Source organism: Hemicordylus capensis, chromosome 3 (genome assembly GCF_027244095.1).
Source record: "Hemicordylus capensis ecotype Gifberg chromosome 3, rHemCap1.1.pri, whole genome shotgun sequence".
NCBI classification, from domain to species: Eukaryota; Metazoa; Chordata; class Lepidosauria; order Squamata; family Cordylidae; genus Hemicordylus; species Hemicordylus capensis.
The window spans coordinates 204,188,425-204,213,374 of NC_069659.1; the positions used below are offsets into that span (position 1 = coordinate 204,188,425).

The window sequence follows — 24,950 nt, forward strand, 5'->3', positions numbered from 1 at the left end:
GGTGGTAGAGGGTTCCTGGAGAGTGGTGAGGTCTGTGGGGCAAGATCCTGGAGAGAGTGAGGATTCCAGAGTGTGTTCTGGGTTGCTGCTAAGGAGGGACTCTGGTGGTGGCTTTGATGGAGGCTGGATGATGGCAGCCTTGGGATCTGATGTCCTGAGGTTCTTCCATGAGCAAGAGCACCACATCTGATGCCAGATCTCATTCTGCCTGGTCCTCGCTGGACTTGGGGTTGGGACCAGGGGAGTTCCTGACACCAGTGCAGGCAGATGGTAAGCAGCAGCAGCAGTGCCGCCACCAGCGGGCCTGCTCTGGTAGGTTTACAGAAGTGGCAAGAGACAGCATTAGTGCCAAACCTTCCACTTCTTGCCACTATTTTAAGCCTCCCACAATGCAGTGTTGCACACATAGAATCAGTTCTATGTCTGGGGCCTTACATTGTCAGGAGGCTTGAAATGGTGGCACTTCTTTGCTGAGAGGTTCATCGCTGCTGACCAGTCATCCCTGGGTCTGCTCTCTGCTTCCTCCTTCCAGTTCTTCAGTATGGAGAAGAAGAGTTTCAATCACCCTTGGCTGCTTCTTCTGGAAGGGTCACACTGGGAAGCTTGCTCCTAACCAAAGCCAAGATAGTCACCCTCCTAATCACAGCACTCCTTGCTCTTTCCTTCAATAACCCCAAGAATCCCACATACTCTCATGGGCCTCTTCTGGTCTCTTCTGGACCAAAGATTGCCCTTTGGTCCTGCAAGGCCCTTGTGGTCTCTGCCTTTCCCCGCCCTCTCTTGTGCTTTACCTTCTCTGATGTTTGTGGAGGCCATTGCTGGCAAGAGTTGGAAGCCCCGCCTCTTCTCCCAGTTTGTGGTGCATTTGCGGCTGGTAACTCACCACCAATGGGTGGTTCCCATCACTTGCCTTCAACCAGGACTATGCCTTGCCATGTGGGTTGCACAGGGCACACTGGGAAAGAGAGGACCTAGTTCTACCACTTGCCCAAAGAAAGAAGGCAAGTGGCAGTGACTGCAGTTGTGGATCAGAGACAGTAGTAGGGGGCCCTCCCCAAGTGCTGGGCTGTCAACAGTTTCTACTCCTAATACCAGATCCAGCTAAGAGAGTTTGTTTGCATTGCTTCCTTTTTTAAATCTCAGAATAACAACAGCAAAGCAGTACACTCCCCCTTATTAAATTTATTCATTTATTTTTAAGACAAGCAATTTCTGCCTTTAGTATGCATACCTAGTTCATTTAATTGTTTAAAACAATGATTGCTCAAGGTGTGGAGCCAGTGATTTAGCTTCACGTGTTGTCTGAAATAAAAGTGGTAACTCCTCAATGCCAATGTCACTGGCTGAAGGACTGGAAACAGAAGGTAGGAATCAACAGACAGTTTTCACAATGGAGGGAAGTAAGAAGTGGGGTCCCCCAGGGATCTGACCTGGGCCCAGTGCTCTTTAACTTGTTAATCAATGATCTAGAAGTTGGGGTAACAAGCAAAGTGGTGAAATCTGCAGATGACACTTAACTATTAGGGTTGTGAAATCCAAAACAGATTGTGAGGAGCTCCAAAAAGAGATCTCCAAGCTGGCATTGGCTTTAAAAAAACCACCAACTTTTAAAAATTGCTAGAGGATGAGAGTGGATTGGGAATTGACCGTTTGAGATCACAGTGCCAGCTAGCCGACACTGCTTCAAACAGGAAGAACCAGTCTCCTGCATCAAACTTGATCCTAAAGGTAAGATTGTGAACACCAGGGCTAGCCCAAGGCTAACCCTAACCAACCCGGGGGGTCCCTGCACTGTCCCCATTGCCCACCTGCCCTCCTGGCCACAACCTCCACTGTGATTGAATGTTGTGGAGGTGGTGGGCAGCTGGGTGGGCAGGCAACACAGAGTGTGTGTTGCAAAGTAGGGAACACAAAGCAATATTTAGGAAGTTCAGAATTAGTTACATTGGACTGCATTCCAGAGGGGTAGTTTTATTAGTCTTTTGGGGGCGGGGAGAATAGCAAAGATCTTAAAGACTAGCAAATGCATTGTGGCATAAGCTGTTTTTGTGCTGTAATAAATGTGTTAAATCTTTGGGGTGCCACAAGCCTCTTTGTTTTATGCTGGGTTAAGTTTTGTTTTATTCGGGCTGTGGTGGCATAGCAGGGAAGCAACTTGCCTAGGGAGCAAGAAGCTATTAATCTGAATCCCCACCGGTGTGCTTCCCAGAATGTGCATAGTAAATATAGATTTGTAGTCACCTATATTGGGCAGCAGTGATATAGGAAGGTGCCAGAGGCAGATGCTCACTTCAGTTACAATGGCAAAGGCATTGTCCCATCCTCTGCAGGAAGAAGGCAATGGTAAACCATTCCTGTATTCTACCAAGAAAACCACATGGCTCTATGGCTGCCAGGAGTCAACACCGACTCGACGGCACAATCTTTCCTTTCCTAAGGTGTTAGAAAAAAAGCTGCTCACTGGATATGATTTGGAAAAAGCATTGCCATCAAATCAGATGTTATTTTAAGCGCCTGCATGCTTTCTTGCGTCCACCCACCCACCCAATAGCAACACCTTGAGCTTTCTCCTCTAAAGTAAATTAACTGATAAGAGGCTGCCTAAACTTGCTGTCTCTAATCTCTTACTAAACCAGAATAAAAATGCATCTGATTTTGAAAAGAACATTGTGGACTTCATTGGGTAGAAATGTACTGTACCAAAATCTACACAGAGATAATATGACACTTCAGCTTAGAGCCATTAACATAGCAAAAACTGTGAAACAAAATGTTTGCATATCTTCTCACAATATTATTGGTACATTTTACTTCCTTTATTTTCCTTTTTGAAAACATTCTTGATAAGAAGTAACCATTTTTTCTTGTTTCTCCTCACTCTTTCGGTTAAGGAAATGGGAGGGGGACCCATTTTGCATTCCCTTAAGACGTTGACTATGGTGAGATGTTGCACTTATTATTATCCCAGTCGTGCTCATTGCAATAACAATAATGCTCACATATAAAACTTCATTTCCATAGAACTACTTGTGGAATAGAAACTCTGTGCCTAATTTATCATACTGGACAGCACATTCTGGCATCATGGTTTCCTTGTCAGAGGGAGCACTTTCCAAAGAGTCTTCAAGCTTTTCATCATTCCCAAGGACACACACACCTGCAACACTGGATACTCTTCTAATCTTTTTTACCATGTTATGTCAACTCTTCTCTCTTCTGTGTAGGGCAACCAAATGCAAAGTGAACAGGACTCTTAGCAGCTGTGAAGAAGAAACTGGGAAGTTTCACAGGTACCGCTTGTCACACAGGGGTGAGAAAAGCTGCATCCCAGGAGCGTAGCAAGGTTGGAGTGGGCCCAGAGACAAGATTTTATAATGCTCCCCCGCCCCTGAAGTTCAGCTCACAATGCAAGTCATTTAATGGTACTAGAGAAAGACATGCTGTTCTGGTAGCTCCAGGTCTTAACACTCACATCAATTTGGGAGGATGAATACAACTGAAGGAAGCCCAGGTGGGTGCGCAGCTGGGGGAGTCAGTCATGTAACTGGCCCTATCCACCCCCAGCACAGTACCTCCAGTGACTGTTGCTGGTGTCTATCTTATGTTTCTTTTAGATTGTGAGCCCTTTGGGAGCAGGGATCTATTTTATTTATTTGTTTTTTATTTCTCTGTGCAAACTGCTCTGAGCCATTTTTGGAAGGGCGGTATAGAAATCGAATAAATATAATAAAATAATAAAATAATAATAATAATAATAATAATAATAATAATAATGCGACTTGCCTCTGGGGCCCCCCCAAGGCAGTGGGCCCCCAGACAACTGTGTCCCCTTGCCCTATTATAGTTACGCTCCTGCTGCATCCGCTGAAATAGTTGTAACTATCTGTCCAGCTATTAACAGGAGCTCCTTTTCTTTTTGCTCTCTCTTTCTGATATCACAATGTAGCCTACTTGCTAAAAACATCTGTATTATATTGCTCTAATAATGGCAGTGAAGCCTCTGACATCCATCTGTTTTACAAGTATCCCAACTGCTCGGGGAATAATCTGTCAGAATATTTACAGTACAATTTCTGTGGGGGAACGGAAATTTAGACTGGAATTCACACCTCGCATAGCCCAGGGAGCAGGAAGCGTTTTGTGGGGCAGCCTAAAAAATAAAACTGATCAAAGATCCGTTCTTGCAGGGTGGCTGCTATGGTGGTGGGTGGGAGCGGGCTCCTGCTGGTGGCGGTGGGTCGGGTGAGATTCTGGGCAGGAATCTCCGCCGCCAACCACACATTTCCGTGCGGTCCCCTCTCCGAGCTTCCCCCACGTCCCTGAGTCCCCGGAATACGCAGGGTGTGTGTGTGTGTGTAAACTCCCGTTTCGGGCACATCCATGTGCATTTTACAGCCCAGTCCAGTGGTGGTTCATTCAGAGTTCAGCGGAACGTATTCCTCGCCGCTTGGCCACACTGGTCCCAAAACGGATTCAGCAAATGCTACTGAGGTGGAGCAACAATTCGAGCAATCATCGGCATAATCATTAGTGACTCACTTAATGCTCACAGTTCCACAACCCATGACTGGGAAAGACAGAAGTAGACTAGTAACAAAACTGAAGAAGTGCTAACACAGAGGATTATATGTTTTGTCCCTGATGATGATGATGACGATGACGCAGCCGTCTCCCCGGCGCTTTGCACGCCAGGGTGGAACAAGGCGGGTCTCTTCTTGGCACGTCTCTCGAGCTCCCCCCCCCCCCCCATCGCTTGTTTCCTTTTGCGGAAGCTGTGACACTTTCGGCCCCGCCCCTTCCGTCACGTAAGCCTGGGGTTGGTCAGTCGGTTGTTTGGCGGCGTTGACCTGCTGGCTGCTGTGGCTGCTGGTGCCGCTCTCTGTGTAATGGGGAAGACGAAGCGAAGCCCCTTGGCGCGGGAGGGCGCCACCGACACGTAGCGGGGCCGACCCGCGCTGACAGGTGGGGGGCAGCCCTGGGAGACGACCCCCCTCAGGGCGCTTGTGAGGAACGGAAGCCTCTTCTGCTGCATAGCGGGGTTGGTTGCCTGGCTCGTGGTGGGCGTCTTTGCATTCGCCACCGGGATGGCTAAGCGAGCGGCACCCCCAGGTTTGGAGGGGAGTCTGCCGTTGAGTGGCTCTACTCGAGAACAATGGGGAGTGGCTGCCGCTTGCTTTGCTTGTAGGCGTCCCAGAATAATTTGGCTGGCCGAACGGAATACAGCGTTCGAGGAAACCTTGCCATCCTCCTGTGGCTGCTTGCGTGGGATTACTCCATGGAGTCCCGTGGGACAGTACAGGTGCCAGAGAATAGGGGCCATACCTGGGGAATCGGGGCGACTGGCGCCGTATGTCTGGGGTTACACACCCAACTGTCCTGGGAGGAAGGAGATGTGTATGGTGTCTGTGACTAGAATGACAGGACACCTGTACTGTCCACTAAGTGAATGGGCAGGAAAGAACTGCCGCCAATCCTGGCTCCAAAATGAGTGTGCCTGTAAGATAAGTGTATGATGTTGCAGTCGGTGTCCCCATTAGACATCGACATCTTAGGTGTACTCTAGATGTAATGTATGAAGAGGCTGATATTGTGGCGAAAATTTAATTTTAATAACTGCAGCTTTTCATGCAGAGATGAGAAGTTGTTCCTGCTGGAATTCCCTCTCCTCCATGAGTATAAAGCACAGGAACTTTGTTGTCCTTTGTAAGAGACACTCTTGTCTGTAGCCTTTAACTGGTGGACCCAGGATGCAGGGAAAGTTGTATGTTGATGTTATCTGACCATTATATGTATCTGTGGTGAAAGTGAGTAAGTAGTATAGACAATATAGTACAGACAATATAGTGGAGACATAAGCATCAGTAGTGGTATGGGAGTCAATATTGGCTTATACAGGAGCACTACTGTAAGCCTTTAGAAACTGAGGAGGAACAGAAATACATGCCATATTTGCTTTCGTATCAAACCTTATCTTGCATTGCATGTCTCTAAAGTATTAAAGTTATAGTACTTACAATTGTACTATGCTATTTCATAACTACACTGGTATAAATGTCTTTGCTTTAATAAAACAATTGTAAGTATAATGCCCAATTGGAGATAGAGTTGTGAAGTACTGCATCTGAAGGTACCTAAGTGTTCTGTTTGCCTGTTTGGAAAATTAATGAAAGTTGAGGTTTTTAATAAATAACATGATAGTGAACCAAAAGGAGGTTTTATTATCTGGACTAAGAAACAGTATGTTGACATCAGTATTTTTCAGCAGAAACAGAAGAAAAATCACACTTTGAGAGAGTGTGTTTTCAGAAAGTAATGTAATTAAGCTGTAGCAATAAATATGGATAGCCTTGGTAATAGTATATCATACACGTACTGTAGTCCCATGCATACTTAAGAGACAACTCCATTTAATAGGACTTGCTTGAGTAAACTTGCATAGAAGCAGCCTGCAAGTGCAAGCTAGTAACTGTAGAGAGGAAAAGATAGCTATCTTGAAATTATATTCATATCCCATTCCTTCTCAGCAAGTGACATGTTCTGTAAAACTATTAGCATTACTTACTCATTTCTTTAATCAAAATTGATGCCTGACAGATGAATAGTTTTGTCTTTTGAACTTCTTGCTTTTAGACTTCATAGACTTCATGTACTTCAGTAAATTGAAGACTTTTATGAATTGAAAGAAACCTCTCCACTCATTTGCACATGTGTGCTGATTTTATGGACGTATATTCAGACATTAGTTTTCACCTGAAGCAAGTGAGAATCAGAGGCAAGTGAGAAGCAAGAGGAGCTTGATGCTATGTTGTACACAAGCCTTGTAACCATGTTGCATGAGCAATTTGCTTGCAAAAATTGGGCCAAATACCTGACAATGCCTTATATTCTACAAGCATAGAATATTCTTTTGAAAGTGCTTTTTAGCACCCAGTTCCATGAGTTTTGTTTGTTTAGTAATCCAGGCAAATAAAGTAGCAGTACTATTCATCACTAACATTACTACTCTTGGATTTTGATTCTTGGAGTTTCACACCAGTGTAATTGGTTGTAGTAATTATCTTAAAACAATACTTTAAAGTATTTGTCATAATCCTGGGGGGAAATATGACATAAGAATTGTTCAATTTCCCTCCAAATGTCCAGTTACTCATTTTGGCAAAGTGGGGAAACAACCAGAAAGTGTTTTCTCTGACTTGTAGCTTCTGCTTGGGGGAGGAGAGATGGTTTCATATCTATCCTGCAAATTATTGTTCTGAGGTTTGGGCTGGTAAGGATCAAAGTGGTAGCTGACCCAACCCCCTGTGTGGCTTAATTGGTGTTAGATGCTGCATCACTTCTATTTCGTTATGGATTGATGCTTGTAAATGTTCAGCAACAGTGCTAATATACTGTACTGAATATTAGTACAGGGAGAGGAGGGGTGGCAAGCATGAATTGTTTGCTAAGCAGAGTTTGCCAGGAATCGACACTGACGAGGGCACAACTTTACTTAGGAGACTACTTGTGTGAGCACTGTAAGATATGCCTCTTAGGGGATGGGGCTGCTCTCAGAAGAGCATCTGCATGCTTGCATACAGAAGATTCCAAGTTCTCTCCTTGGCATCTCCAAGAGAGGGCTGAGAGAGACTCCTGCCTAGGGGAAAGTAATCACATGTGTTTCCAAGACGTGTATTCCGGTTAGATGAGAAAAGCTTTGGAACAACTCCTAGATGAATTTCCCATAATTGCCTTTCTGCATTTGAACTAGCTCCAGATTATTGCAGTTGTTTGTTCTCTGTGTTTGCGGAATTAAACAGACTCTCTTCCTCTTGCTTCCCGTGAAAGCAAAACCTGTGACAGCTTGCTTACTGTAGAATTAGGAGGTTTCCCAGCTTTTTCTGTTGTGTAAGCTTGGGAAAAGGTTGTATAGGCAGGTCAGTGCTAGGGATGTGCACAAACCTGTTCAGAGGCCTGCGAACTGGTTCGAATGGCTGGTTGGCTGGTTCGAAGGTGGAATCAAGGTGTATCCTGTTGCTCGCGTGCACGCATACTGGGTAGTTCCTGTTATTTCCGGCCGAAAAGGACACGGGGCGGCAGGGAGGTATGCTGCCACCCCAACGGACACTTTTTAAATGGAGTGGTGGGAGGGTTAAGGGCACCCCCCCACGCTTAAAAAATGCCCCCCTGCCTTCAAGCCACCCCCCCGCTGGTTCCGTGCACATCCCTACTTAGTGCAATTCTGCTTGCTCTAATGCATGTTTGCTATTGGTGATGAACTGATTCAGCCTGGAAGTGTTATTTAGTAGGACTGTTGGACACAGCTAATATTCATAAGCTATAGAGCAGCAGTTCCCAACCAGGGTTCCTCCAGATGTTGCTGAACTACAACTCCCATCATCCCCAGCTCCAATTTATTATGGCTGTAGATACTGGGAGTTGTAGTTCAGCAACATCTGGAGGAAGCCTGGTTGGGAACCCCTGCTAGAGAATGAGGAAATGCATGAGGATCTTGCTGTTCACCAAAATAGTTATTTTATTGCACTATGATATTAATTTGTGTTCGTATCTCATATAAAGCATTTCTTAATACTTAAAACAAACTCTGATCATAACTACAAAGTATGAAAGCCATCAAGGATGTGCATCCATGAGCCTTTTCTGGGAAGCCTCTTATCCATGTGCGTTCAGTTATAAAATAGTTTCTACCTGAAGTAGCTTTTGTAGTAAGTTTGCCTTCCTGTTTTGCTTGCTGGTGAGCACTATGTAATGCAAAAGCTTTCACACATTCATTCACAGATGGGTAAGGATGTCTGTTGAGAGAAAAATTAGCAAAAACATGTGCATACTCTAGTACATGTGCACATATAGGCATGCATGTTTGTTTATACGCACAAGGAAACATAATCCATGTGGAACACCTGTTTGCATTGGTTCACATTTATAACGTGCATAATGTGTGTTAATCCTTTAAGGTCCTTTCAGGTTTTTTACTTGACATACTTGGCACTTCAAGCTGGTGTGAAGAGTTAATCTGTATTCTTATGGAGGCTGTGTCAGGGAAGTCTAGCTTAGTTTTTGCTACCAAATAATTCAGTACACCTTCCCCCATTGTTCCTTTTGTACTAGTTGTATTTGGAAGGTGAAGGTTTTTGAGATCAGGTAGCCTCAAGTGTGAACCTCACACAAAATGCTTCACTTTCTAAAGTGTCATGATCTGACCTTTTGTTGCAAGCAGGTCAGTATATTTTCCCTTCTCTTGCCAGATGTATTGGCCTGGATATCTCAGTTACTAAATATAAGAGAATGGTCAGTGTAACCAGCCTGTGAAGTAATACTTTTCAGTTTACAGAGCCGGATGCCCTTCTAACTGACTTGTGAAAATACAGGTACACATTTCATGCCCCTTGTAACATGGGACTGCTTATTTGTTTTACTGAAAATATATCCTACCTTTGTGACCATTACACCCACTATTTGCAAAACCGATAGTTTCAAAAGTGACACATTGAAAACAGCTGTCAAATATCCACTGCAACTATCTTGACTTCTGACGTCTTTCTGAATAAGTTCTTGCACCACTTTTTAATAGTAGTATGAGATATGCTTTATTGAACCTTTTCTAGGTTCACCATGGAAAGAGCTATTTTCCGTATTTAGAGGCTTTACTTCACATAAGTGATACAACATGAAGCAGGGCACTCCATGCAGATCATAAGCGATGGGAATATATGGGGATTGCAAATCCCACAAGTCTCAGATTGTGAAAGACCATAAAATTTAAAACCAGCATTGGTGTAGCCTGGAAGAATAGCGGGGATTGATTTACTAATCAATCATCACTATGTGAAGTGGTGGTGATTTACTAATTTTTATTGTAAAAAACTGCTTACACATCCTAGGAGATAGACTGTAGCATTTTGTACAAACTGAAGCTTCCAAGCTGTCTTCAAAGGCAGCACCAAGCAGATCATGTTGCAGTAGTTAATCCCAGAGTTTACAAAGGCTTGAATAAGCAAAATTTTCAAATATTCTCTTTACCCAAGAAGGGGGTGTAACTAATAAAAAGCACCCCCAGTTGCATCTGCTACCTCTGCCTATAGTTGTAGTATTGCATCTACTCCTAGGCTACAGACATGTTCTAGTAGGTGAATAGCAGTCCTACTAATCACCAGAAAAGCTGGTCATCCTAGACCTCATCTTGTTTAGATTCAACTTCATTTGTTGTGACCTAACAATGTGGACAAATGCAACTGACCACTTGCTGACTCTACCTTTGCCTTTCATGGCTTATAACATCTAGTAGGAGGGGATTGACACACTGTGTGCAAAACATTTCAGTGACTTTTTGTAAGAGGGGAATGACTGCAAGACTGCTTATAAAGAAACCTTTCCTAGGCCCCAACGACTGTCTGCAACAACTTATTGGCCAGTTGCATTGTAAATACACCTTTTTTAACAAAGTGCTTGAGCAGAGATTACCACATAACTCCACTCACTGTTATGATACTGTCTGTTTGGATCGATTTCAGTCTGATTTCAGGCTTCATTTTGCAATGGAAACTGCTTTGATCACCCTAATGGATGACCTATGTCAGAAGGGGGACTGGTAGAATGGGATCCTTTAATTCTTTTAGACCTCTTGGTTACTTTCAATACTATTGACCAAGTTATATTTCTGGTTGGAGATTGGGGGTACTGTACTAGACTTCAGTGCTTCCATTGCTGCTTGGACAGCTGATTGCCACCTCTGCAGGGGTGAGGGGCCTATTAGGATGGTCCACCTGAGAAGGCTATTGAAACCAATAGGATTCCAAAAAGCCTTGGATGGATTTCATGTTGGAAGTTCATGATGCCCTTGATGGAGAACTGGACAGTGAACTCACTAGGGCAGGGGTTTTCAACTTTGGCTTTCCAGTTGTTGCTGGACTACAATTTCCGTCACCCACAGCCTTCAGCCATTGTGGCAGGGGATGATGGGAGCTGTAGTCCAACAACATCTGGGGATGCAAGGTTGAGAACCCCTGCACTGGGGCAATAGACATGATCACTCCCAAGCATCCTTTCTGATCTGCTTCAGAATTGGCTCTGTGGTATTCGGAAGAATTATGGGAACTGAGGCAGCAAGGTAGATGACTGGAGTGCAAAATGGAGAGAAAATTGACTTGAATCTGGCATTACAACATAGAGTACGATTGAAGGCCTATGCTCTGGCAATGCGTGTGGCAAAGAAGCTATTGTTTTCTGCCCTCATTGCATCTGCAAGCTCATGTCCAGCAGAGTTGTCCAGGTTTAAGAGGGCTTGTATATGCCCCTTCTTTCCTGAGTTTGAATTTGGAACCATCAGTTACCCATTGTGAGACTTTAAATGGTTTTGTGTATAGATAAAATCTCCTCTATTCAGGCCAACCTGGACCCCACAATTATTGCAGAATCTATAGTGGAGATGTCCAGAGATGCCTTGTGGTGATTGGCTAGTAAACACAGTCAATCAAGAGGAATTTAAACCTAGGAACTTCCCAAGGGACAGGCTTTGGAGTGGAGTGAATCAGCCGGTGGCTATTTATTTCAGTTGGACTTAACTGACAGATTCAGACAGGTCTTGGATGAACCAGAGAGTTAGGGATGGTTAGGGCTAGAGAGAGGATCTCTGGTTAGGATCTCTAAAGCAGTACTGAGGGTGGAATTGGGAGGTTGGTGGGTAGGTTTTACATACCAGGCATGACCTCCGTAGAGCAAGCTTGACTATCAAATGTAAATGATGCTTGTGTGTGGTTGATTACACAGGATATATAGCCAGGAGGGTAGTATCCCAGTTAAAGGTGTTGAAAGTCTAAAGACACTTGTTGTTTCTAAACGGTCACCTCAGTAACTTGAAAGTAAAGCCATTGTTGATATACTGACACAATCTTATATAAGTACCTGAGTTTGAATGCAAGTTTGAGGTGGTATACAGTGTTCGCTCTTAACAGGGATTCCGAGATGTTGTTGACTACATCTCCAGAATCCCCAATATCTGGGAATCCCTGTTAGAGGGAACACTGGTGGTTCCCTCCGGAGGCCCGGTCTACCTCTAAGTTTGTTACTTTGTCTCAGAAACCATTATGCGTTTGACCCTACATTGTAGTGAATAAGAAACCACTGAAGCTATTGTACTAGAATAAAGTTATTTTCTTTGGTTAGGAACATAGGAAACTGCCATATACTGAGTCAGACCATTGGTCTATCTAGCTCAGTACTGAAGCCACAGATTGGCAGTGGCTTCTCCAAGGTTGCAGGCAGGAATCTCTCTCAGCCCTATCTTGGAGATGCTGCCAGGGAGGGAACTTAAAACCTTCTGTGCTTCCCAGAGTGGCTCCATCCCCTGAGAGGAACATCTTGCAGTGCTCACACATCAAGTCTCCCATTCAGATGCAACCAGGGCAGACCCTGCTTAGTTCTGGGGACAAGTCATGCTTGCTACCACAAGACCAGCTCTCCTCTCCTTGTTTGGAACTCAAACAGTTTTAGCTCTGTCTGTTTACTTCTCCCCGTGTTACCACTTGGGTGCAATACCCAAATTAGTGTTAGCAACCCAAATTAGGATTTAATTTGGTGGTGGCAGCATAATAAAGGATTTAAAACAAATTAAAAGGGTCACAAACACATTGTTTTGTTTTAACAACTATATATTTAAACACTAATCTCTCAGTCCCAACCTCAGGTCCTGACCTGTGGGGTCCCTCTAATCTTTTTCATCTCAGTGCGGAATGAGTTTTGTTCTGGGCGGTGGTATCAAGGCAGTGTGTGCGCACCTGTATTCAGAATGGGGCCTTCCTGATTCATCCTGAGTGGGATCTAAATTGAGCTGAATGGACATCCAAAAACTTGTGAGTACACGCATGTGCGCACGCCTTAGAGGGAACAGTGGTCCTGGACTCCATTTATGTAGTTAGGCTGGATCAGTTTCAGTCTCTGACTCTTGAGGATGTGCGCAAGCTGCTTGGAGCAGTGTGGCCTACCATGTATTCTCTTGACCCTTTTTTAAAAATTAGAACTTTTATTTTTAAGAAAGAAGAAAAAGGATGGTTACATCTCTTGAGCTTCCAGTTACAACAATTGTATATGATATTTCAGATTATACAAAGAAACCTCACCCGCCTTAGTATTAACTTTTACCAGTACAGAAAACATATAAATTTATGCAATACATTTCGGGATCATGATTAAGGGGAAGAATCCATTTCTGGGAGTAACTAGTAACATTAATAGATTACAAAATATAGGAAGATAGCAACTTTTCTTGGGGTTTGAACCTCGCTGTTCCAGCTTCAGCAAACTCTTTCCCTTTAACTAAGACCTTTTTGTATGTACTCATATTTTAAGATTTAGAGAGGAAAAAGAAATTCCAATGGAGAAAATGAGCTATATTTACTTGGGATTTTTAAAGGAAAACATTTTTATAACAACATCCCTAATTTAAACACAGCTATAGGTAAGTTGTCAATTTCTTTGGGAATCTCTCTTGACCCTTGTCTGACATGGCTTATACTATCTGACAGAGATGTTATTGGAGGAGGCCTAATAGACATCGTAAATGCTTCTCTGAGAAAAGGAAGAGTTCCTTCTTGTCTTGAGGAGGCAGTTGTTACACCTCTCTCGAAGAAATTGGCATTGGACCCCTCAGTTAAGAAATTATAGGCCCATCTCCAACATACCATGGTTGGGAAAGGTAAGTGAGAGGATGGTGGCCTCTCAGCTCTAGACAGTTTTGGATGAAACAGATTATCTAGATCGATTTCACACAGTTTTTTGGAAGGTCTATGGGGTGGTGACTGCCTTGGTTGTCCTGATGGATGATCTTGAAATTAGTAATGGACTGGATGGGTGCCAACAAATTGAAATGATTGGACTTTAGATAAGACCAGGTTTGAAGCCTGGGGGTGCTGATAAATCCAGCACTGTTGCTGGTGGCACCATGGCGCACAAGGCCTTTCACCAGCTGCAACACTGAGCCAGCTTCAACCCCTGCTTGACAGAGAAAACCTGACTGCAGTTATCTATTGAATCAGGTAACCTCAAGACTAGGCTGCTGTTGTATGTTGTAGGAGGGGCTGTCTTTGAAGACTTGTCAAAGATTCAGGTAGCACAGAATGCAAATGATAGATTATTAACAGATGTTGGGAACATATCTCACCTGTGCCCAGACAACAATACTAGTCAGTCTGTTTCTGGGCACAACTCAAGGTGCATTTAGAACGGAAAAACAGGATGTAACTTGCATACTGATTGTTGATAAACAGGATGGCAAGAATTGCAGGACTTTCAGGAAGTGTTCTGGGAGGAAACATCCATGTAGTTTTGGTTTGCAATCTACATAAATCTGCATAAAAGTATACTGGGAGGAAACATCCATGTAGTTTTGGTTTGCAATCTGCATAAAATAAAGTTCCACAATATCTCCTCCTGACAGGAGGTTCAGTAGAAACTTCCTCTAACTTTGCTTATAGGAATGCAGCTCATGCTAATTGTAGCTCAGTGCTCTGGCCACATTGTGTTGGCCACAAAATCAATTCAGGAACATTTTCTGGGTCTTGACTACTGAATAGTTGGTATTATCATTGACAGTTTTGCTGTCAAATGTGATTGATTGATTAAGTGCCGTCAAGTCGGTGTCGACTCTTAGCGATCACATAGATTCTCTCCAGGATGATCTGTCTTCAACTTGGCCTTTAAGGTCTCTCAGTGGTGCATTCATTGCTGTCATAATCGAGTCCATCCACTTTGCTGCTGGTTGTCCTCTTCTCTTTCCTTCAACTTTTACCAGTATTATGGACTTCTCAAGGGAGCTGGATCTTTGCATAATGTGTCCTAAGTGTGACAATTTGAGCCTGGTCATTTGTGCCTCGAGTGAAAATTCTAGATTATTTTCTTCTATGATCCATTTGTTTGTTTTCCTGGCTGTCCATGGTAGCCTCAATAGTCTTCTCCAGCACCAAAGTTCAAAAGTGTCAATGCTCCCACCCCCCTGTGTTGGAGTTCATCAGATAGGGTTGTGCACTGAGCATGCTTGAGACAGAACTGGATCACGTGACATTATTTTCCTGTTGTTGGAGGGTTCCTAGCCCCAGTTCTGTTTTGCTTGTACTTACAGGTCTGGGAGAAGAGAGCTCTTAAGTTTTTGAGATTAGATAGTTGTGTTTTAATAACACGCCTCAGTCCTTTCATCCCAACAGACAATCCAAGGACCTCCAGCTGCCCAATCCCAAGACTTCCACACCCATTTCTTCAGAGGTTTTGGCACACCACAGTAGCGCCAGCGGTACAGAGGTAACCCTCGGAGATCCTTCACCAGATCCTTCTCCTCAGCCCCCATCCCGCCACCTCGAAAACAATGACTGCCCCCTGTGGGCGGCAGGCTGTCGGAGTTCATCACAACCTGGATGTCCTCATCTCAAGACAAGTGGGTCTTACACACGATATCGAATGGCTATGCCCTGGATTTTTCCTCCCCTCTGACCCACCATTTTATCCTTTCTCCACGTTCCAAAAATTCGGAAAAACATCTTTGAATGACGCAAGCGATTCATTATCTTCAAATCCAAGTGATAGAGCAAGTACCAGCTACACAAGGATTTCAAGGCATATACTCCCTGCTCTTTCTGGTCCCAAAGAAGGATGGCTCCTGAAGAGCAGTCCTAGTTTTAAAACATCTCAACCACTTCATTCGAAAGAAGAAATTTAGGATGGAATCCTTTCACACCATCAGAGAAACCATCCAACCAGGAGACTACCTCACCTCAGTAGACCTCTTGGAGGCCCTCCTTCACATCCCCATCAGGCAGGAACACAGAGTCTTCCTTCGTTTTGCATACAACAATCTTCACTTCCAGTACCGCGCACTGCCTTTCAGGCTCTGCTCTGCACCCTGAGATCATGGTGGTGGTCATTGTCCGCCTCCAGGGGGTACACATTCACTCTTACTTAGATGATCTGCTCATCCGGTCTCCCTCACTCCCACTAGCATTGAAAGATGTCAACAGCACCCTCCATTGCCTCAGGGACCACAGCTTCATGATAAACTATGAGAAGAGCCACCTCAGTCCCTCCCGGTCACTCATCCACCTGGGAGCCCAGTGCTACACGGCGCGGGACTCCATCTTGTTTCCACAGGAACGGATAGACAAGATTGCATCCCAATTGCACCCCCTGCTGCAACATTGCTCTGTGGATGTCATGGTGCTCTCTCAAGCCCTGGGCTCCATGATAGCCTGCCTGGAATGTACCCCATGGGCCCGTTGGCACTCCCGTCCCTTCCAGTGGTTTCTTCTCCCATTCCAGGAGCTGATCATGGCAACTGCCCACAAACAGGTTATCCTCCCGGAATCAGACTGCAGGTTCCTCCTATGGTGGCTATCACCAGCTCTTCTCAAGGGTCTTCCACTATCTGAACCTACTTGGACCGTAGTCACCATGGATGCCACCCTCCTCTGTTGGGGAGCCCACTGTCTAGGTTGCCTGGCCCAAGCCTGGTGGTCTCACTCTGAAGCAAAGAGGTCTATAAACTTCCTAGAACTCTAGGCAGTTCACCTCGCCATCTACTTTCATCACCTTGTCCGAGGAAAACACGTTATCAGAACAGACAGTGTCACCGCCAAAGCGCACATCAACCATCAGGGCGGCACTCAATCCCAGATTCTGACGAGGTAATCCGACCTTCTATTCCAATGGGCGGAAGCCAATCTGACATCCATAGTAGCTGAACATCTCAGTGGAACTGAAAACACGCAGGCAGACTGGCTCAGTTGCCAGTCGGTAAACCCAGCAGAGTGGTCTCTCCATCCGGAAGTCTTCTCCCAGGTCACTCACATTCTTGGGTACTCTCAGGTAGACCCTTTCGCGTCACCCGCCAACCACCTGCTCCCACGGTTCTTCACAAGGTATCGCTCTCCTCAAGCAGAGTCAGTGGACGCGCTGACATCACCCTGGCCTAAGACTCTACTCTATGCCTACCCTCCAACTGCAATAATCATGAAGGTCCTCAGGAAATTCATCCTAGAACAAGTGAAGCTGATCCTCATAGCTCCCCATTGTCCATGGAGACGTTGGTTCCTGGATCTCCTAGATCTTTCAGTCTGACTGACAGGACCTCCTTTCCCAGGGACCTCTGCTCCACCTAGATCCAGTTTGGCTGTAACTTCACACCTGGAGGTTGAGCACATGACATTAGCTGCCTGAGGCTACTCCAGGTCAGTTCAAGATACGATCTTGGCCTCTCGTAGGCCCTCCACTACCAGAATCTACCAGACTACCTGGGCTGCCTTCCACAGTTGGTTACGGACACACCTCAAGGTCCTGCTTCTGGCCGGAGTTCCAGAAGTACTGGCTTTTCTGCAAGCAGGTTTGGAACTGCATCGTTGACCAGCTACCCTTAGACGCCAAGCTTCAGCCCTGGCATCGGTTCTCAACATCTCCAGTCCCAGCAATACATTACCCGGTCTCCATCCTCATATTGTTAGATTCATCAGGGGAGCCTCCAATGTTACTCTAGCCCCTATTCAGTGCTTCCCCTCCTGGAATCTCAACACAGTTCTGAACGCATTGACCAAGCCTCCTTTCGAACAACTTTTGTCCATTCCCCTCAAGCTCCTGTCATAAAAGCTCCTTTTCCTGATAGCTGAAACCTCTGCCCGTAGGGTTTCCGAGCTGGGAGCCCTTTGGAGTCCTGCATGTTCCAACCTGACTCAGTGGTCCTCAGACATGACACGTCCTTTATCCCGAAGATCAATTCCTATTTCCATAGATCTCAGGACATCGTCCTGCCCTCCTTTTGCCCACCCCCTCCCATCCCTGGGAAGAGATCTGGCACAAGCTGGACGTCCGTCATGCCCTTCGTGTTTATATCAAGCGCACGAAGGACCTTCGCAAATCAGATTCCCTTTTCGCGTCTCTTCACCCTTCTTCGTTGGGCAACAAGGTCTCCAACGCCTCTCTGTCATACTGGATAAAATCTTGTATTCTCCTCGCTTATATTACCCTTAATCTTTCCCCTCCTGGTGGGGTTTCAGCTCGCTCCACGAGCAGTGCAGGCACGTCAGCAGCTTTCTTGGCTCATGCTCTCCTTTCGGAAATCTGTAAAGTGGCCACATGGTCCTCCATTACACTCTTCATTAAGCACTATAAAATCTCCTCTTTCTCTATGCCCCAGGCTGCCTTCGGTTGTAGAGTCCTCCAACAAGTGGTCTGAGACATCCTTCCCTCTCTTTGTATTGTCTTTCGCTTTGGCAAGTCCCTATCTGATGAGCTCCAGTACAGGGGGGAAAGGAACATTGGCTTACTGTGAAGGGTTCTTTTCCCCTGTGGCTCATCAGTGCCACCTGGATGTCTTGCCCTGAGTTTCTCCTCTGGGAATATTGGGTGGTTTTTTCCTATACCTTTTCCTTTTTGTGTGTGTGGGACGACGCCTCCCAGGGCTATAGTGTCAGGCTGTTCAATCTTTCCTGTCCTCTCTCTCTGCTTCAGTCTGGCATGGTCTAATCATTTTTTCTCTTGAGCCTTTATTCATATAGAATTTCCATACTCAGCTCTCTCCTGCTGACTTTTCATGCTCTTCACGACAGCCCCGGAACTGGGGCTAGGACACCTCCGGCAACAGGAAATTAATGTCACATGACCCAGTTCTGTCTCGAGCATGCTCAGTGCACAACCCTATCTGATGAGCTCCGAACACGGGGGAAAAGAACCCTTCACAGTAAGCCAATGTTCCATTCCATCTTGCTTCTTCAAAGTCCAGCTTTCTCATCCCTAGAGTGTCATGGGAAAAACCATTGTCCCTCCAAATGATTCTAATCTTTGTAGGTATAGACACGTCACGGCATCTAAATATCCTTTTCAAGGCCTTCATTGCAACCATACCAAGTGCTGGACTGTGGTGTATTTCTTGACTGCTGGATCCTTTACTGTTGATCCTAAAAGACAGAAGCTATCCAGTAGGAGAGGAGAGCTGGTCTTGTGGTAGCAAGCATGACTTGTCCCCAGAGCTAAGCAGGGTCTGCCCTGGTTGCATCTGAATGGGAGACTTGATGTGTGAGCACTGCAAGATATTCCCCTCAGGGGATGAAGCCGTTCTGGGAAGAGCAGAAGGTTTCATGTTCCCTCCCTGGCTTCTCCAAGATAGGGCTGAGAGAGATTCCTGCCTGCAACCTTGGAGAAGCCACTGCCAGTCTATGGCTTCAGTACTGAGGTAGATAGACCAATGGTCTGACTCAGTATATGGCAGTTTCCTATGTTCAGTGTCTTCATTATCAATTCTGAGGCTGGTTGCTGTACTTGTTGTCATTAGTTTAGTCTTCTTGACCTTTAGTCATAGCCCCATTTTCTCACTGTGCTCCTTGACTTTCATTACTAGAGCTTGCAGACCATACGCATTCTCAGCTATCAGAGTGGTGTCATCAGCATAGCGCAGGTTATTAATGTTTCTTCCTCCAACTTTAAAACCATGCTCATCTTCTTCTGATCCAGTTTCTCTCAGTATATGTTCAGCATATAAGTTGAATAACTAAGGAGAAAGTATATAGCCTTGTCTTACTCCTTTGCCAATCTGGAACCAGTCTGTTAAATGTGACCAGTACCATAATGCTTGGAGGATGCCTTGATTACCAAATAGAAATTCTTTGGAAAAGTTTGCCATTACTTCTGCCTCTGTGCAAGAAGACAGTTTCTCGCTGTGAATAGATACTTTTTTGGAACTAAACTTGTGAAAAAGCTAGAAACTAATGCTCTAATAACAAACTTCATGAAATTGCATAGCTTTTTAAAAAAAGTTCCCTTATATCATTTTGTGCATTTTAAAAAAACATTTGTAGCTGTACTCAAATTTTCTTCTTTCACTTTTTTGTCCTGGCTCTCTGTTCTACACTCCCCTTTTATTTGCAGTATATGCAAGCAGTACTAATCACAGGCAAGTGGGCAACAAACATAACAAATGACAAATATACACTACAGCCTGCTGTTTCAGGTAGCAAGCTTGAAGGGGACAGTGTTCTTTGTGATATCTGTCCAGACAGTTTAAGGAGAATTAGTGGTGCTTTAAGGAGATACTTAACCCTTGTACAGCACCCAGAAATGTTGTCAATAAAGGATGCTGGCAAATTACTTGGCAAGTAAATTTTTGTTATACTCCGGTGTAAAAACAATCTAACACCACTTTGTAGAGAGGCTGTCTGACAGCCAGACTGACACTGCCTGTATGCTAGAGAGAATACATGATTTCTACCAATCTCCCCACTCAGTGTCCCAGAAATGTTCCTGATGCTTGTGCAAAAAAAAGCTTTTCTTCTGTAGTGTGCATGCAGCATTAGTCTGAATGTCAGCCACTACTGTTATTGTTCAAAATATTTATATATTGCTTTTCAACAAAAAGTTCAGAAAGTGGTATACATAGTAAGGCAATGAGAAAATGGTTCCCTGTCCCAAAGGAGCATGCACTCTAAAAAGAAACACAAGGGAGACACTAGCAGTCGTCACTGGGAGGAAGACAATGCTAGGTTGAGCATGAGGCCTCCATAATTCTGGTTACTGAAGTGAGTGTCTCTGGAGCTCTGAGACTTCCAGAAGATTTATTCAAACTGGAATGCAGACAAGTTCTCAAACCCCTCCCCCCCATTTCTACAGACTGCATTGCAAATTGGAATTTTGCCTCTCTTTCAAGCCCTTTGGCAGGCAGAGAGTTTGGAGCAGCGGTGGAGTGTCAGGTGTGTATGGAGTTTTGGTTGAGAAACACTTCCTTTACTTTGTTTCTTAGCTCAAGTAAGAAAAATACATGTGAGAAGCTCTCCCTGGAATCGTATGACAAGTGTACAGGGCTTGAAAGAGACCTGGGTATTGTTACTTGAGGTGATATTTGACTACAAGAAACAGTGGAAGTGTTGCTTATCCAAAGCTCTGTGCATGTGAGACAACATCCTGTTGCTCTTTCAAAACCCTCTGGCTGCCAAAGGGCTTGAGAGGGAGGTGGTAGTTTTCTCTTACTTATAATGCAGTGTAGGGATGGATGGTTGCGAGAGGGAGGGAGAAAACGTTAGATGAGATTCCTGATCAGGATGCACTGTACTACACATGTTCCTTGCCAATGCTGCAGTCCACTGTATCTTTGAAGTCTTGGTGGTGGTTGCTCTAGAAAACATGGGCTAGGTTGCGGCGGCCCATGTTTTCTAGAGAGGAGGATATGGGGATAGGAAGGGGAGATTCAGGAGGTCAGGCTCCTCACCCTCAAATTTCTGCTGCATATGGACTGTGTGTGTGTGTAGGTGTGTAGGCACTCCTTGCATGTGTGTTGAGGGGAAGGTTAATGCTTGACTAATAAGCCAAGCTGATACCTGTGGATTTTTTCTCTTGTATACAACCACCTGGTATAGAGCTACAAGCAGAAAATATCTGGAAAGGCAATTGAGAGAGAGTGTTAATCACTCAGTCACTTGACCCTTTGAGACAATCCTCAATCACTTGACCCTTCTACTTCAGTGTTGTTTGTAACTTTCTGTGGACTTTCTCCCAAGTACAGGGCTGCCACAGCTGACTTTTGACATACTGATGTATGCTTGATCAGCACTGTGAGTAACTCCTATTACATGTAACTTGAAGAATGGTACTATTTTCTCCCCCCCCGCCCGCCCACTAAATCCTGCTCTTAGAGCAAGAGGCTGTTGTGTGGATATCAACAGCATTTATTGTGTTAATCTTTCTAAGTAATTGATTTCTGAATATATAAAAAGGTCTTGGGATTAATCTTCTGGTAAGTCTGTACTGTTTCTTCTGGCCCCTTTGTCTGTAATTGTTCAAGAAAGGATTTGGTGGTGGTAAGAGAATCCTGCCAGTCGTGTGTGTGTGTGTGTGTGTGTGTGTGTGTGTGTGTGTGTGTGTGTTGGCCAAAAATGTTGAAACTCAGTTTGCAATTTCAGTAGGAATAAAGCATAGGTGTTTAGTAAAATAATTTCTAAAAATCTGAAACAGATCAACAGAGCTACTCAAGGAACTAAAAGGAAATTTAGCATTTGGGGGGAGTGCCTTTTAGGCTACAGAAGGTAAGGTGGCTGCTTGAGCTCTCATAGATCAAAGAGGGTGTGATGCAACCTGTCTCCACTTGGCTCCAGCTGGAGGAGAGAGCAGGGCAGGCCCAACAGATGTTCATGGAGTCCCACTGTGACAGTGGGGGGGGACATTGGAAGGAGTGCTGTCACAACAGCACCTGTTAGAGGGCATGTTGGTCCTAGTAAATGTACAGTGTGGCCAGCAGGCTGAGCAGCATGCTTGCTTTCTCTAAGATTGCATCCTTGTATGCCTGCTGGTGGGAGAAGCAGGTGTCCTGGACAATTCCTGCTCTTGGACAGGGTGGGCGTAGCAGCATATCATCTTCTGGGAGTGCAGAGTTGGGGGAGGGGTAAAGGAAGAAGAGGAGGCTCTGTGGAAAACCAGAGGGAATCGGTTTAGCTACCAGCTAAAGCCCTCAGAAGGGCTTCCCAACTAGAGATGACCCCCTGGTTCTGGGAAAACTAGGCTAAGACAGTATTCTTCCCTGAACTAAAAGGCCCCAGATAACAGCCAGTATTTCCCCTTCAGATAAAAATGAGAGGTATCTGAAATAAAACCATACCTGCTTATTTGCAGCTTCTTGGATTCATGCCTTCTCCTTGATAACATACACTCTGTCAGCACCCCCTCCCATCTATTCTTGGTGTGCTTCTGAGGGCAGCCCTTCCTTCTGAGTCCCACAGAATGTATACTCTACACTCTTGCCCTCATGTGATCCACTTTCCCAATGACATCAAGCAACATAATGGGTTAGTGTTTAAACTATCATTTCCTCTGCAGCATATGAAACTTGGAAATAGCCACTTGCCTTTGGCAAGTAAGAATTGCTTTTAGGCTACCAAAATTTGATAGGCTAAGTAAAGGGAAGTGTTTTAAACTTGAAAAGAACTATTCTGTTCTTTTGAGCTGTAAACATGCATCAGATTAATGTAAGTATGTTTTGGCAGTCAGACTAGTAAACATGTTTGTAGGTGAGTAACTTTTCTAGACTTATTTGTAAGGCTGCAGTATATGATTACAAAAGCAATATTATGCTGAAAAGGTTTGTTATGCAGTGTTGACATGTTGGTGTTGAGTGAGTTCACAGGGATGTGAATAATTCATTGGATAGTATAACACAGTAGTTGAGTCTCTGGAATCCATTCAGTATGTGTGTGACACCCATTTTATTCAGCAGTTTTCCAAAGTGGGATTTTCTGCACTTGGTAGCCTGGTCTGTATTTTAAAGCTGTTGTCTACATGTGGATTGACTTATCTGGATTGTAGAAATTGATACCTGGGAATTCTGAAATGGGTAAGCAGAAGTATCTGCTAGTGTTGCATTTAGTATACATTTTCAGGAAAATGATATCTTAGTCTTAAGCTTGAGATGTTCTGTTAATCTTCTGTAATTTGCTTTTAATATTGTAAACGGCTTTAGGTGCTTTTGTCAAGGCAGAAAGGCGGTATAAAAATGTAGCTAATAAGTTTGTCTTAAGTACGTCTTAAGTACACTTAAGCTCCTATTAGAATAACCAGATGCATGATATACTCTGGATGTTGACACTCTGTTCTGAAATACAATAAATGCATATTTTGTATTTAACAGGTAGGAAGAATGGAAGGCAACGGCCAACTTTGCATTCAGCGTTGGTCTACCAGACATGTAGCCAAATGGCTGAAGGAAGAAGGTTTTTGTGAGTATGTGGACGCTTTGTGTGATAAACACAGATTGGATGGGATTACATTACTGACCCTAACAGAATATGACTTGCGGTCTCCTCCCCTGGAAATCAAGATTCTAGGTGATATCAAAAGGCTCATGTTGTCAATACGTAAACTACAGAAGCACCATATTGAAGTTCTGGAAGAGCTTGGTTACAGTAGCGATGGTGCCACTGGCTCACTGTCTCCTGCTATTGGCTCTCTTCAAGGGACAGACTGGTTTTGTAATGGTGAAGTTCAGCGGGACTGTGAGGACTTTGAGCCTGTTGTTGACTTGAATGCAGACCAGTATCAGTATGCAAATGGAAAAAACAAACATTCTGCGCGAAGACTGGACCCAGAATACTGGAAGACAGCCTTGAGTTGTGTATATGTTTTCATTGTATTTGGCTTCACGTCATTTGTCATGGTCATAGTGCATGAGCGAGTACCTGACATGCAAACATATCCACCATTACCTGACATATTCCTAGACAGGTAAGTGCAACTAATCTGTTAAAGTTCTAAAATGCAGAATTCCTCTACTGTTAAGGTCAAACTGTGTGTTAGGTGAAGCTCTGTGTAACTTTCTCCCACATTTTTGAAATAAAGAGCAACTGCTGGAGGCTACCGTTGAGAGCAGAGGAAAGGGTATGTGGGTGATGGTGCTTAACCCTTGTTTCCCCTCATAATACCCTCACCTGCTTTTCTTTCTGGAGGAAGGGGAATATGGGTACCTATGCAGGGGAAAGCAGCTGGGGGGCAGAGTTGAGAGGAAAAATGTCCCATGCCTACCTGTCCTCCTTCCCCTCCTGTTTGCAGCCTTAAATAGCTTTTCTTTTAAAAAATAAATAAATGGTGGTAAGTTACAAGAATCTTTATACAACATGCAACTTGGACCTCATATGGCTTACTTTTCAAAGAACCTTTTTCATCCAATTTAAATGAAAGGGGACCCTGCTGGAGTTTAGGTAGTTTCACTCACTCACCCCTGCTCGAGGGTGGGCCCTGTTCAGTAGTCACAGCCACCACTCTCTGCTTTCTGAGAGAAGTCTGGGTCTAAATCAACCTTTGGCAGGTCCCTTCTGTCCTCGCATGGCAGGAGCCGGGCTTGATTCCCCTTTGGGGGTAACTTTCCCTTATAAGTAGCTCAGCTGAGTGGTCAGCAGCAACTACAGGGTCTCTGAGCATGCACACACAAGAGGTGAGGTTGTTCTCTCTAA

At 44.6% G+C, this 24,950-nt stretch overlaps 1 protein-coding gene across 3 annotated transcripts in view; it reads left to right on the forward strand.

The window, feature by feature from the left end:
- Positions 1–4,782: 4,782 nt before the first annotated feature.
- Positions 4,783–24,950, forward strand: part of SAMD8 (sterile alpha motif domain containing 8) — a 56,584-nt gene continuing 36,416 nt past the window's right edge. The window contains exons 1-2 of one of the 3 annotated variants that reach the window (XM_053309187.1): positions 4,783–5,038; positions 23,633–24,225. In XM_053309187.1, coding sequence (XP_053165162.1) covers positions 23,642–24,225 — 584 coding nt within the window. In that variant the 5' untranslated portion in view covers positions 4,783–5,038; positions 23,633–23,641. The remainder of the gene's footprint in view (positions 5,039–23,632; positions 24,226–24,950) is intronic. The other 2 variants (XM_053309188.1, XM_053309186.1) reach the window with 2 other exon arrangements.